The 15,092-nt window shown below is 41.0% G+C and overlaps 1 protein-coding gene across 1 annotated transcript in view; it reads left to right on the top strand.

The window, feature by feature from the left end:
* The first annotated feature begins 2,401 nt into the window (after nt 1–2,401).
* Nucleotides 2,402–15,092, top strand: part of Pgm2l1 (phosphoglucomutase 2 like 1) — a 54,552-nt gene continuing 41,861 nt past the window's right edge. The window contains exon 1 of the mRNA XM_028877523.2: nt 2,402–2,820. Within this exon, the coding sequence (XP_028733356.1) occupies nt 2,710–2,820 (111 nt within the window). The 5' untranslated portion in view covers nt 2,402–2,709. The remainder of the gene's footprint in view (nt 2,821–15,092) is intronic.

Here is a 15,092-nt window from a genome sequence, read left to right as displayed (position 1 = left end):
CAAATTCAGAACCTCTGGGAATTATGTCCACTAGTCTAAGATATACTTTAAACAATCTCCTAGTAGGACTTGAGAATCACTGATGAATGGGGTTGAAATGCCATTTTCTTGACTTTTTTCTTGACTTACTTTCTGTTCTTGAAACCCAGGGCAGGTCCCTCCTGCTTGGTCCTTCCATTGATTGTTTCAGACAAATCCACTCCCACTCTCTCAGCAAGCACCTGCTCTTTATCATGGACTAAACATCCTCGCACATGTCCTATCTCTCTAGATTTTATCTTCTGGCATTTTGGTTGTTAGCCTAGCTTTAACAACTGAAACATCACTCTGCCCCCAGGTTTGATTTCTTGAATCAATTACTTACATTCTTGTAGCATCAGCTCCTACAACAATTCTTGTCTTCTTGATTGTGAGCCAAGGCTCTAATAGCTGAGTCATCTTTTTAGCCCAACTATCATAATTCTTAACACATAGTAAATGTTTAATATTTGTTATGGATAATAATTCTGATTAGAGTGGACAACTAATTTCTTCCTTGGACACATGGTTGTTTCCCAGGTCTTATGAGGTTAAAAGAGCCCCTAACCCCTTAAAAGAAGCACTTGGTTTTTAAGGCAAAAACTGCAACTTGCAACTAGGGCATATTATTTTTCAGAAACTGTACAATTTTTTTTATGATAGTACTCTGGATTTTATTTTAGCAAATGACACTTTAATAGAATGAAAGGAATACTTTGGACTTATTATGTCTTTTATCTGTGAGCCTCAAAACACTCTAAAAGAACTCTTAAATTACTATACTGTCATCCCAGCACTCAGGAGATAGAGGCAGGCAGATCTCTGTGAGTTCGAGGCCAGCCTGGTCTACAGACCGAGTTCTCAGACAGCCAGGATTACACATAGAAATTCTGTCTTGAAAAACAAACAAAAAGAATTACTGTACTGTCATACTATAAATATTACATGCTCTTTACAAGAGCAAAAAGCTGATGAGGATCGGGTCTTAAATCACTCTGGAGGCAGAGGCAGGTGGATCTCTGTGAGACAGAGGCCAGCCTGGTCTAGAGAGTGAGTTCCATGACAGCCAGAGGTACACAGATAAACCCTACCTCAAAAAACCAAACCCAAACAAAAATGCTGATGAGGGAGAGTTATAATGTACTCGATCTAATCACGTGCATCCCAAGAATGCCACACCAAGTAAGTCAGGGTAAATGGTAGGGTGTGGTGGTGTACAACTTTAATCCCAACACTCTAGAGGGAGAGGCAGGTGGCTCTCTATGAGTTCAACGCCAGTCTCCTATACATCAAGTTCCAGGCTAGTCAGAGCTACAGAGAAGACCGACTCTATCTCAAAAATAAAGAAAACTGAGTGGTCCATAGGTAAGTCTTCAGTATTTCTCGGGCCTCAAGTTATGTGATCTGAAAGGTGAACATTTTATAGAAGAAAGGAGGCCAAGATGAGAAGAACTTATTTCCATTTGGGGGAGTCCATTTCTTTTTTTCCTCTGTATCCCCAATTCTATTGGTTTATGTATTTTATGATGTTTGTTCATTCTTAAATTAGGGCTAAATGCCGACCCATCCTTCTGACAACATTCTTACCTATTTTCCAGACATTCTGTTCTCCCTACCTCTACTCTGCTGTTGCAGCCAAGCAAAAGCAACTGCCAGCTGAGGCGCTGTGACAGGTTGGAACCCTCACTCATTTCTCTAGAACACTACTGCTTAGAAAATTCGGTTCTCCTCTCAGTTCCCTCTGTGCAAAGTGGAATGGAATATACATACCACCTCGCTCACAGGAGGGATGAAATGACAGAAAACAACTCAAACTGTCAAGCACCAAACAGGTGCAAGTTGTTCCTCACGACATTCCTTGTTTACCTTAATGCAGGGAACTACCAGGGGCGCAGCGCAATTAAGATGCAAAGGGACGGAGCATCAGGGAACAAACAGCCTTGGGGTGGTGCTTTTCTTGTCTGAGGAAAAGGGATTGCAACGGGCGTTCCGAGCTCGGGAAAGGGGAAAAACTACAACTCCCGTGAGGCCTCACGCGCGCCCCCTTGGTCTGCCAAGCAAGCCGGAGCCTCCAGGCGAAGAGGGTGGCGCCTGTGCGCGCCGGGGGACTCTCCTAGTGAGCGCAGAGGCGGGCTGCTTGAGGCGACTGGGACACCAGGTGGAGACCCACGTGCGAGTGTGGGGCGGGTAGCGGGGGAAAAGCCAGCTGGGGCAGAGCGTTCAAAAGAATTAAAGCCAGCCGTGCCCCGTCGCCTCCGCGGATAGTAAGCGCCGCTGCGGAGGCTCCGGGCGCGCGCGCTCCCGGGCTCGCGCCTCATGCCTCGGGCACTTGGATCGGCAGCGGCGGGCGGGGGCGGGGCAGGCGGCGCGGGGGCGGGGCCTAAGGCGGCGCGGGCGAAGGCGGCGACCCAGACATCTGGGACTGTTGTTGTTCTCTCGCCTCACGCCCGCCTCAGTCAGCTCGAGCTTGAGATCCGGAGCTGCTCGACTGGGAGGCTGAGCGGCAGTCTCCGCCCTCTCTCCCGGTTCGCTGAAGCTGCGGCAGGAGCCGGTGCTGACGGAACGCCTCTCGGTGGGTCTCCGATGCCCTTCGGCAAGGAGGGGGCGTCTGGACCCTGGTGAGCGTGCCCAGAGCTCCCCCGACTCGGTGTCTTCACCCGCCCCTCGGGCCGGCACACCCGCGTGTCTGCCATGGCTGAGAACGCAGATGGTGACCTGAACTCGAACCTGCTCCACGCCCCCTACCTCACCGGGGACCCCCAGCTAGACACGGCCATCGAGCAGTGGCTGCGCTGGGACAAGGTGGGTACCTGGACACCCGGGCATCCGTCCCCCTCTTCCTGCCCACCCTCTCACAATCCGCCCTTTCCGGTACCCACCCAGGGTTTTGCAGGCTCCCGGGGAGATGGCTCCGGCCACCGCAGGGCTAGCGGAGTTGGGCGATGCCTCTCACCTATGCAGGGACTGCCTCCCTCAGGAGGGGCGGGCTGGGCTGGGCAGCGACATCTGCAGTAGCTTGCTTTTGCAACCCACTCCCGTCACCCTCTTCCTTCTGGTGTGTATCATCGCTCATTCTCAAAAATACTTCATCCGCATGATCCTCATCACTCTAAGTTGTACTCCGCATATTCCGCATCCATTTCCTTTCCCCGTTCTCCCTTGACTTCCTTCTTTGCAGAACCCGAAAGTGGCTTCTGGTACGTTTCGTGGACGTTATTACTAACCACTATCCGCTGTGGTGTTGGTCTGCTGGTGTGTTTCCACCCTCTGTCGCTAGGTAATCGCTGGCCTGTTTCACGCTTATTTTCTGGTATCACCTTTTGCTCTTGGAAATGACAAGGGCTCTCCTCTTATTTCAGTCCTCTGCTGGCCGTTATTTTCTGAAGTATTCTGTTCAAAGATTCGTGGTCATGTACATCTTGAATAGCCTATTTTCCTCTAGAGCCTACATACACCATTACTTCTCAAACCATAACGTTCCAGCAGATCATCTGGGAATCTTAAAAGGCAGACCCTGACCAGATATTTAGAAATTCAGAATTGGTGTTGCCCTGCCCTGACATCTTTCCTGTTTCTCCCACTCCTTCTGCAGGCATATTGGGTGGATGGGTGAAAACCAGAATTAAAATGTAGCCTTTTCACCTGTAAAAGAAGCCCCTGGAGGCTCTGAGGACAAGATGGTAATCAGGTGTTTGCTTTGTCAAGTACATATATAACAGCTGCTGACACAGAGAAAGAGTCCATTTTAAAACTGGGTAATTGAATTTAGGGGTTTGTATGGCAATATGTGAGATTGTGTTATACAAAAGAACTACCTAAATTAGCTTTCTGAAACAATTTATTTTCTTTTTTTTTTTCAGTCATTTTTGCATTCAAGAAGGAGAAAACAAACAAATACTGAGTGTCCTAGGCCGGTCAGGAAACACTGGTGGTGAGAAAGATAGAAGGAATTCTTGCCCTCAGTTAGCCTTCAGTTAGTAGATAAGGAAGCCCAACAAATAAGCAATGACAGTGAAGTATTTGGGGTTACTGGAGATATATATATATATGTATATGTATATATATATGTATATATGTATATATATATATATCTTAAATGTTCTAATCATTCTTCTCGAGTCTGAACAACAGTTTCTCAAACCTGAAAGTGCTAACAGATCATCTGGGAATCCTAAAAGGCAGTTTCTGACCAGATGGCTAGGGTGGGGCCTGACAGTCAGCCTTAGTGAGCTTCCAGGGGATTGATACCGGTATTGCTGATCTGTGGACCACACTAAAAATACTCTTTTCTCTTTCAGTATCAGCTTTGACTACGTTTTTCCTAATGAATGTCCCTGTTGAATGAAATAAATTAATACTTATTGTCTGTGCTATGCCCAGATACTGCTGAGATATAGAAATATTTAAGAACTGAAAAATGCATATAAAAAATACAACAGTTACAGTAGCAATAAGAGGTTACAGGCATTCAGTTCTTATGGGAGTTCAAAAGTGAGAGTGATCTGTGGAGTGGGATGGTCAAAGAAACCTTTTCTTTAAAATTTTTTTATTTTTTTTTATTTTTCATGGCAAAGTTTCTCTGTGTAGTCCTGGCTGTCCTGGAACTCACTCTGTAGGACCAGGCTGGCCTTGAACTTACAGAGATCCTCCTGCCTCAGCTTCTTGAGTGCTGGAATCATAGCCGTGCGCCACCACCTCCTGGCTTCAAAGTAGACTTTATGAGAACATGGAATGCACATAAAAAGAACAGGAAAAGCCTGAAGGAGAAAGATGAAATAAATGTAGACCTCAATGAACATAAAAGAGGAGAGAAAACAAAGGCTCCCAAATAAAATATAAAGAACAAGTAATAAGTGCCTTAACAGAAGAACATATTTAAATAATGTTATTGATTATATATTATTGATCTCTTTTTTAATGGAGAATGCTTTTATCTGAGAAACAAAGGTTTATCTTCTATAGATTTATCAGTCTGTAAGTAAGCTAGGCTAAGTCCTAGGCCACTGAAATTTAGAGTACAAAATGAAATTTAAGTATTTCATTGCACATTGACATGCAGAGAGTCTGAGTTCAACTCCTAATTAATACCAATTAAGGAACCCTGATAATGCTGTTGATTCTTGAAGACTGATGAGGCATGAAATAAGTTATAAATTGGTCTTAGGGTAATTTGCTATTTGCCATAGTCACCAACATTATTAATTTTAGCCTTGGTGGCTTAGGATATACTGAAAAGTCTCCACTAAAAAAAAAAAAAAAAAAAAAAGTATTTGTGTTGAACCTTCTCAATTAGTTAACATTCAGATTTGCCAAGATGGAAGACTAAGAATTGGAAAGATGGAAGCTTGAATGTATGTAGTTAATAGTTTGTGTCTGCCAGAGCTTAGGGTACATAGAGAGAAATCTTTGGAAAGGTATGTGAAGACCAGATTGTAGAAGAGCTTTAGTATATCTTTAGTGGCCTTCAGCAAGTAAGAGTGTCTGTAAGTGCCAAAAAGAAAATAGTGCAAGAAGACAGGCCCAGCATGGTGACTCTTAGCTATGCTCTCAGCACTTGGGAGGCTGACACAGGAGGAGCAGTTAGAGTTTGAGGCCAGCCTGGGCTGCATAGTGAGTTTATGTCAGCCTAAAGAGAGTGAGATGCGTGGTTTTGTTGTTTGTTTGTTTTTGTTTTGTTTTGAGACAAGGTTTCTCTGTGTAGCCCTGGCTGTCATGAACTCACTTTGTAGACCAGGCTGGCCTTGAACTCACAGAGATCTACCTGTCCCAGCCTCCCAAGTGCTGGGATTAAAGACGTGCACCACCACCGCCGCCGCCGGCTCTTGGCTTGTTTTTAACCAGATTTGCTGGGGCTAGGGTACTCTTGGGTAGCTGCAGTGGGGACTTGGCTCTGACTTCCTACTTGTATCCAGGCTTTTGTTTAGTATGTTAGCTTCCCTAGTCACTCAGCTCAAGGTCATAAAAACTGATGGCTGATTTAAGAACACAGTTTTATTAACTTATGGTTTATGATATAGATGAAGAGTCAGTAGATTTGTTTCTAATCCAGGCATTTGGTAGATACACCGTAGGGAAGCCAAATAATCCAAAGATTTTTGGTCTTCATGAAGCCAAATAACAGGGAGTCAAATATATAAGATTAACCACATCAGCTTGTGACTTGTAAGTGAATACATCCCTGAAAGGGGCTGTGCTACTACTATAACTACTAGGTCCATGGATCAAGGAGTTCTCCTATCAGCTGTGCACAGATAACTCTACCATCACCATGCTCTCCTCTGCTCTAGGTAAAGCTCATACCTCCTTCTTGTTTCTTTCATTCAGTGCTTTCATGCACTGTCAAATTATAGACAAGCAGCCCTGGCCTAAAATCAAGGTTCTTTAACCTCACAACTGTCTGTTGATTCTGTTCCAATGTGAATTTTAACTCTGTAAGCAATCATATATCTAAGATATTAAGCAGTGGTAAAGCATGGATGAGTAGATAGGGTATATATACATATATATATATATATTTTTAAAGAACTGGGACACAAGGCAGAGGTGCTTTGCTGATTGTAACAGCAACACAAAGGTCTTATATATTGACAGCAATGTGGAGGCAGGAATTAGCAATGGCAATTTAAGAAATAGTGAGTAGAGCATTCTGGACTCCGAATGTAGATCTGTATTAAGAAAGAGTAGAATATGAAGCTGAAGATAGGTTATATATAAGTCCATAAAGAGACTGGAAAAGGAAATAAAAAAGGACATCAGTCAAAGCCAGCAATTTTCAGATGTTTAACTATAGAATATTTTTCAACAAATTGACCAGAACAAAAAGACTGTGAATTAATTTTCTATGCCTTCTTTATTCAGTCTTACATTGCTATAGTAAGTACCTGAGCCTGGGTAATGTTTAAAGAAAGGAGGTTTTCTTAGCTCAGTTTGTATGAGATCAGCAGCCACATTTGTTTGGCTTCTAGTTAGAGCCTCATGGCTGATGGAATCCTGACAGAAGCATATGTAAAAAGGATTACACAGTGAGGCAGGAAGCCAGAGAGCAGGGAGGGGTAAGCCTTGCTTTTTACATGTTCTTCTCTCCTCTTAACCTCTTCTCCTCTCTCCTGTAAATTACAGCTTATTCTTGTTAGAGCTCATACACAGAACCCCTAGGGAAATGCCTCTGGTGGTGACCCAGTTACCTCCCACTTGGACCCAACCCTTGAAAGGTTCTGCTACCTCAGTACCTCCACACTGAGGGCCAAGCCTTTGATATGGGGAGCCTTGAGGTACAGACCACATTTAGACTATAGCACGCTCCAGTGTTTGATAGTTATATTACTAGTTTTTAATTCTTTTGAAAAATTAAATAATTTAATCTGTGTAAATAAGATCCACAGAACAATAACTTGCAGACATAGAAATCCCAGCTGACCATTCTAGTTAAGAAGATGTTGGCAGAAAACATACTGTGTATACAAAACAGAGAAAATCATGCCAATGTCCCAGGAAAAATCTGTGGCTATTAATAACTAAGTATCATCTATATGAAGAAAACAGTTTGTATGAACAAAAAGATAAAGCAGTAGGTACATATATAAAAAGAGATACAATGGAAAACATAAAAACCTCAAAATTATAAATTAAAAATAGAGAACTATTTCATCATCAAATAAGAAAAGATGATGTGAAAAATCAACCAGAAACAAGAATGAGCTCTAGGAAATGAAAGGAAAAAAGTGATCCCCCCTTTACCAAATGCATGCATACACACACACACACACACACACACACACACACACACACACACACAAGTAAAAGTTGAAGGAACAGAAAAAAAAATAAGAGAAATGTTTGACATGGAATAAGAAATCCTGGCTGGTAAGTTATGTGATAGATCCACAGTGTGCATCAAGAAATAATAGAATGTAATGTCAATGGTGTTTTTTGTTTGTTTTTTTTAAGGTGTTAGTGATGTGAATGGCTTGTCATTTCTATCAGTGTCAGAAAAGCAATTAAGCAGTCCCCAATGAAGAAAGGAAGGAAGGGAAAGAGGCAGAGTAGGAGGGCCGGCAAAAGCAGGAAGGAAGGAAGTAGGGCTGAGGGTGTAGCTCAGTGGTCTAGTGCTTGCCTAGCCACCCTGACCTCAGTAAGGAAATTATTGACCAAAAATGAAACAAATTAAAACATGCCCTGATCTTGAATAATTAATTGGTGAAGCTTAAGTAAGAAACTGTTTGGATTCTTTTCAGATAGCACAGGGGTGTGTCAAAAGACTCTAAAGTAAGCATTATTTAGAGCATCTTAACCTAGTAATTATACTATTTTCTCTTTTGATGATCAACCAGAAGATAGAACATAGCATTTAATTTTTATAATTATGGTGGAATATGCATAAAAGTAACCATCTTGATCATTTTTAAGGATTATATAGTTCATTAGTTTCCATAAAAAAATTCACATTCTTGTGGAACAGACCTTCAGAATTTTTCATCTCGTTAGGCTGAAACTCTGTGCCCATTAAATAACTTGTTTCTTCCTCTTTCCCCTGAAAACCACCATTCTCCTTTCTGTTTCTAGAATTTGACTACTCTAGGTACCTTATATGAGTGGAGTCCAAGTGTTTGTCTTTTGTGACTGGCTTATATCAGCATGGTGCCCTCATTATTCATCCATGTTGTGGATAGGATTTCATTTTGATGGCACAACAAAGTGTAGAGGTGTTGTGTGGCAAAACTTTCTGGGGAGACAAAACTCATAAGGTTTAGAGTAGACCCCTATCTCTATCAGAGAGATACCCCAGATAGGAGTCCTGTGACAGACCAAAGTACGGATCTCATCAAAGTCCAATGTGGTGAACCAGTGGGTTTCACTGCGGTTACTTAAGGAGTAGAAATGATTCAAAAGACAGCTGCATCACCAAGCCCATCCCAGCTAACAAATCTGGGAAACTGAAGCGCTCTGCACAGCCTGCACCCTACTGTTGGAGAGTGTTCCTTCTAGGTGCCTCAGTTCCTCTAAACCTCTTCCAGCAGCTTGGCTGGTTTCTGCTGCTTCCAGGCAGCTGGTCTGGTCTTGGAGTCTTCTTGGAAAAGTCTTCTTTGCAGCCAGGCTTTGCTTACTGGTCAGTTTCATGGAATGTTTTTAAATTTTTTACCCACCTGCTTGAGGAGGTTCCTTGCAGGGTGGAATGTTTCAGTCTCAGAGAAAACTGTTACATATCAAGAGGTCACACAGTGACTTTGGGGTTTGGCCTGTGTGCTTTGTTTCATGATGCTTTCCACCTTCCTAATGGCTGTTGAAATTGCTAGTTAGTACTGAGGCTGCTGCCCTCTGCTGTTGGAGTTAATAGAAAGCGATTTATTCTGATGCAAAGGAGCCAGGGGTCCCGCATGAGCTTTGCTACCAATCCTGTATAGGATCTTTTCAAGTAAATAATTGAATAAGCACTTATATTAGTTACTTTTCTCATTGTTGTGACAAGATATGTGTCAACAGGAACTTAAGGGAGAAGAGCTTATGTTGACATTTCTCTAAGGTATATCTATCATGACAAGGAAGGCACAGTATCGGGAACATGAGACAGCTGGCACGTCATGTTTGTGGACAGATGAATGCTTAACTTGCCTCTTCCTTTTTATTTACATAGCTCAGGAAATGCCTATATAAACACAAACTAAAGATGTGTTTCCTAGGTGACCCCAAACCCCATCAAGTTGACAAGATGAAACATCACAGTATCTTACCAAAGTATGAAAATGATCATATTTTAATGCCCCAAAGAGTACAGAGACCATAATACTGTAAATGAAAAATATTTTCTCAGGTACAAAAGCATTTTAGTTTTCAGCTAACCAAAGCTTACCTTGTTAGAAAATCTCTTGATGTAAGTGGTTTTTTCTCTGCTACAGAATTTTCTTATATAATTTTTTTTCATTGGAATGTTTCACTTTTATGCAGTAAAAAAAATTTAAAACTCTGAATGCTAATTGTGTTAGTCAGTTTTATATCATGATGACAAATTACTATGGATACTCATCTTAAAGAAAAAAAGATTTATTTGGGTTCATAGTTTCCAAGATTGTCTTAGGGTTTCTGTTGCTGTGAAGAGACACCATGACTACAGCAACTCTTACAAAGAAAACATTTAGTTGAGGTGGTGACTTTCAATTTCAGAGGTTTTGTCCATTATCATCATGGCAGGGAGCATGGCAGCATTCAGGCAGACATGGTACTTGCTACAGCTTGATCAGAAGGCAACAGGAAGTGGACTCCTCACTGGTGTGGCTTGAGCATATATGAGATCTCAAAGCCCACCTCCACAGTGACACACTTCCTCCCACAAGACCACACCTATTCCAACAAGGCCACACCTCATAATAGTGTCACTTGCTGTGAGCTTATGGGGACCAATTGCATTCAAACTACCACAGAGCCTTGCTTCTTTGGGCCTGTGGGAAGACAGCAGATGGAGTAAAACTTCTCACCTCATGGACAAGAAGCAGAAGAAAGAGGGATCAGAATCCTTCTCTAAAGGAAAACCTCAGTGACCCAAAGACCTCTCACTGGGCTCCACCTCTTAACATTTGTACAAACTCTCAAAAGTGCCATATCGGAAACCAAGCCTTGAGCTCACAGACCTTTGGAGGGCATTCAAGTTCTATACTTTTTTTTGTTTGTTTGTTCGAGACAGGGTTTCTCTGTGTAGTTTTGGTGCCTGTCCTGGATCTCGCTCTGTAGACCAGGCTGGCCTCGAACTCACAGAGATCTATCTGCCTGACTCTGCCTCCCAAGTGCTGGGATTAAAGGCGTGTGCCACCACAGCCCGACTATAAGTTCTATACTTTTTAAATCTATCAATAGGTATCTTAGGGTTTTTTTGGGGGGGGAGGGTTTTTTGTTTTGTTTTGTTTTTATTGCTGTGAAGAGACACCATGACTATGGCAACTCTTACAAAGAAAACATTTGAGGTGGTGGCTTACAGTTTCAGAGGTTCCATTCATTACCATCATGACGGGGAGCATGGTGGCATGCAGGTAGACATGGTACTGGCTACATCTTGACTAGAAGGCAGCAGGAAGTTGATAGTCACACTGAGGGAAGCTTGAGCAAAAGAGACCACAAAGCACACCTCCACAGTGACACACTTCCTGCAACAAGGCCACACCTCCTAATAGTGCCACTCCCTTTGGGGGCCATTTTCTTTCAAACCACCACAATAGGGTAGTGGCTAACTTTGACACTAAAGTGGAAAGAATAGCACAAATTTACATCTATTAAAGGACCTCTGCATAAATATATAAACACATTGGTGTATACATCTCATTTTTTTTACTTCATTGTGCCAAAGACTTAATGTGAGATCTATGGCAGTTGTATATTTTGTGATCAATATAGTATTGTTATTTATAAGCACTACACTATAGTGTAATATTGGTTGTGTGGCTTTATATACTTGTTTAAATCGAACCCTTAAAAGGACAAATTTACTGTTAGTTGTGTAAGTGTAAAGTATATCTCAGTAAGCCCAACTTACAATAATAAAAAGTATACAGAAAAGTTCTGAAGCTAATGTTGAGGAAACATGGATAAATCCAGATGGATATGGATCATGTTTTGCTCTATTATGTATGAATTAGTGGTAGAAAATGCTTGGTAGTGTTCTCATTTTCTCTTTATAAAACATTTGCAAAATATAACAATGTTAAGGATTCAATACTTAGTAAATGCTTGCATTCTCAATGGCTTTATAAAACATATTTTTCCCATGGCATACAAAGTACAAAATCAGATTGAGTGCTGGGCGTATATCTCAGGGTAGAGCCCATTAGTTTAGCATGCACACGGCCCCAGATTCAGTCCCCAGTACCAAAAGCCAACAGTGAGTTCATGTTTATCTCAATTGTAGTGCACTATTAGCTCTCTTACTTGAAAATTTTTGCTTACACTTTTGTAATATTTCTTTGATATTTGGGGTGACAAGATTAGATCACTTGTATAAATATGAATCAAATTTTATACAAATTACAGATGTAACAACTCTTGTAAAGTATAAAATAACTACTTAGAGAGAACATGATAAAGCTATATTTGCCATATATTGTATTATTGACTGTGTTTTGTGAAGAAATTATAACTTCTGAAAATTTTGTATGCTATTTAGAATTCAGATAATAGGTACCTACATTTTCAAAAATCATATATTAACCACTGACATTAGAAATTAATATTTTGTTTTGATTTGTTTTCTGGCATTGAAATAATTTTAAAAGATTTTTTAAAAAGGAATTGGATTATTTTTAAGTTAAAACAACAACAGCAAAAATTTAAGGAAATTCAGAGGAAATTCTAGATATGTACTGGAAAAAGAGTATAGAATATGATCAGAGGATTAAAAATGCATCTGTAATTTGTTTATTTAAAAAGATCTGATTTAAATTTAACAAGATCTTATTGTTCAACAAGATTGAAACTGTTTAGCATTTTCTGTATTTTAAAAACAGAGAGAAGTAAATTTGTTAATAAATCTCATGATTTAATTTTCCTAAAAAGTTCCATGAGCATATTAATGTAAAAATTTGATAACCGCCTTTCTGAGTCTCAAAACTACCTGCCACAACTCCAATCTTTTTCATCATAATTACACATCACAGTAAGATTAATCCGCCAAGGATCAACAGTAAATGGAGTGTAATTCCAGCTAAATCCGGTTAGAGAAGGGGATTGCCCCTAAAAGGCACAGCAATTCAAGCCTATTGTGGATTCAGAATACTGGCTCTACTCTGAGCATGAGTTTGTATATAGGTTAAAAAGAATTTTAAAAATGAGAGTAACTACCTCAAGCAACTCTTGGGTTGATTGAAACTTGAGAAATTAACATTGAATTATTATCTTGAATTGTCTGTTTCTCTTCTGAGATGGCTTCTCTTTTCCTTATGTCATTGAGTGATAATATAAGCCACATTAAAATCCTTGTTAGTATGCTAATGCTAACATTTGAATGTCTTGGTGTTGGCCACTCTAGGTTATCTTTTTTTTTTTTTTTTTTTTAGTTATTAGTTAATTATAGGCTATATTGTTGTCAATCAGCTGAGGGTTCTTTTGCTTCAAATGGAAATCGGTATAATTCCCTTAGAGCCAGCAACTCTAAGCTAGATTGTTGCTACTCTCAGATCATTTGCTCTCAGGATTTGTGACCCCTTTGGGTGTCACATATCAGATATTTACATTATGATCCATAACACTAGCAAAATTATAGTTATGAAATAGCAACGAAAATAATTTTGTGTTTGGGGGTTACCACAACACGAAGAACTATATTAAAGGGTTGCAGCATTAGGAAGGTTGAGAACCACACTAGACTCTTAAGTGCTACTAGCCCAGAACCCAGCAGTTGGTGCTATAACCTTGAGCTTAGTGCATCGGCATTCAGGGTTCCCTAATGTTTAGCTCCTTTGCAGCCAGAGCTAGTAACTGCAACTTTCTACTTTTCTAGTATTTGGGTATTGCAGTTCTTCCCTGGGCTTGGCTCTTCGCAGTCCTTGGCCTTCTGCAGTCTTAGCCCTTAACTGTCTCTTGCCTTCTTAGCACTTCTGTAGTCAGTCTCAACTCAAGTAGTCTCTGGACCTCTTCAGGCACCTTCTAGCTGCTGCTGTTGGGTATGTCTGGGACTGAGAGCCCAGGAGTTGCCTGCTTTTCCTATTTACAAGTTCAGCCTGTGATACAGATCAAAAGTAGGCAGCACTAGTCAGATGAGGCTGGAGCCAGAGCTGAAGTATCAGCGGGTAAGTGGACAAGAGAGAGATTTGGAGCTGCTCAGTGGAGAATGAAAGGAGCATTGCTTATACAGCCATACACACATGTGCATGCGTTACCTGCCTTGAGAGTTGCTCCTTCCAGACCAAATTTAGGACATCTGGGAGGAGGTGGGGCAGCTATGGGTAAAGTTATGTAGAGTAACTGTAGAAACTTATCTGAAGCCAACATGGATGAAAGGAAGTTAAATAAAAGCCTCAGCTATGGTGGTTGCCATGGCAATATCAGTGGGTCCTGCCATTGAAATAAAGTATATTTAAGGCATCTGTGACTGGTTGGGAGTCTCCTCCAGATGTTGGTGGCAGGATGGGAGTCTCCCTGAGCAGCTTTGACGTTTTTAGGGCAGGTAGGGCTGAACCTGGTCATAGTGGTACATGTCTGTAATCCCAGCACTTGGGAGATGGAAGTGTGAGGATCAGGAGTTGAAGGTCACACTCAACCATGTAGCAAGTTTGAGACTAGGCCGAGCTATTCAGATACAGCCGGAGTTTACTTGCCTTATAGGAAGCTAATTTTTTTTAATGACATTTAAAATTCCTCTTGCTGAAATAGAGAAATGTGACTAGCTTTTATATATTTATCCAGAAGCCCAACACTAATTCCAGATTTTCTGGATTTGTATGTATGACAAATCATTTCATCTTAAAAATATGCTGCCATTTTGTGTCTTTTTCTTTATACCTTAACTAGGGTTTTTTTTCCTTTTGTTTTTTTTTCTATTTTTAATTATAGCCGTCCATTAGAGAACCAGAAAGTTTTTTTCTATTCTTTGTAGTCTAAGATATATGCATATATATGTAAATATACAAAAACACACATATATTTCATTGGCTTCAGATTTCTTGTCATCTGGTATTATGAGAAATCTGTTTTTGTCCCTGGTTCTTAGCAGTGTCCCTAAAACCTTTGGAATTTCCTGAGTTATTGAAGTGTCCTTTGTTATTCATAACAACCTTTTTGATTACATCTGAGTTTATGATTCGATGGAGCCCCTAGAGAGCCTTAGAAAAGGCAGCCACCAGAATGACCAGGTGGACTTTCTGCCTCTCACTAACTGCTGACCTCTGGTGAAGGAAGGTTGGGGGCTAGAAATTGGGCTCTGTAACAACTCTTGAACCTGGATCCAAAGTGCTGGGAGAACGCCTAGCTAGAGAATGGGTGCCCCATCCTCCTTCCCCCACATCTGGCCTTATTCATCTCTTCCATTTGCCTGTTCCTGAGTTGTCTTATAATAAGCTGGTGAACTAAACTAGTCTCTTGAGTTTTGTGAGGCATTC

This window comes from Peromyscus leucopus, chromosome 1 (genome assembly GCF_004664715.2).
Source record: "Peromyscus leucopus breed LL Stock chromosome 1, UCI_PerLeu_2.1, whole genome shotgun sequence".
Taxonomy (NCBI): domain Eukaryota; kingdom Metazoa; phylum Chordata; class Mammalia; order Rodentia; family Cricetidae; genus Peromyscus; species Peromyscus leucopus.
The sequence above is the reverse complement of the archived record's forward strand: the minus strand, read 5'-3'. Positions and strand labels throughout refer to the sequence as shown.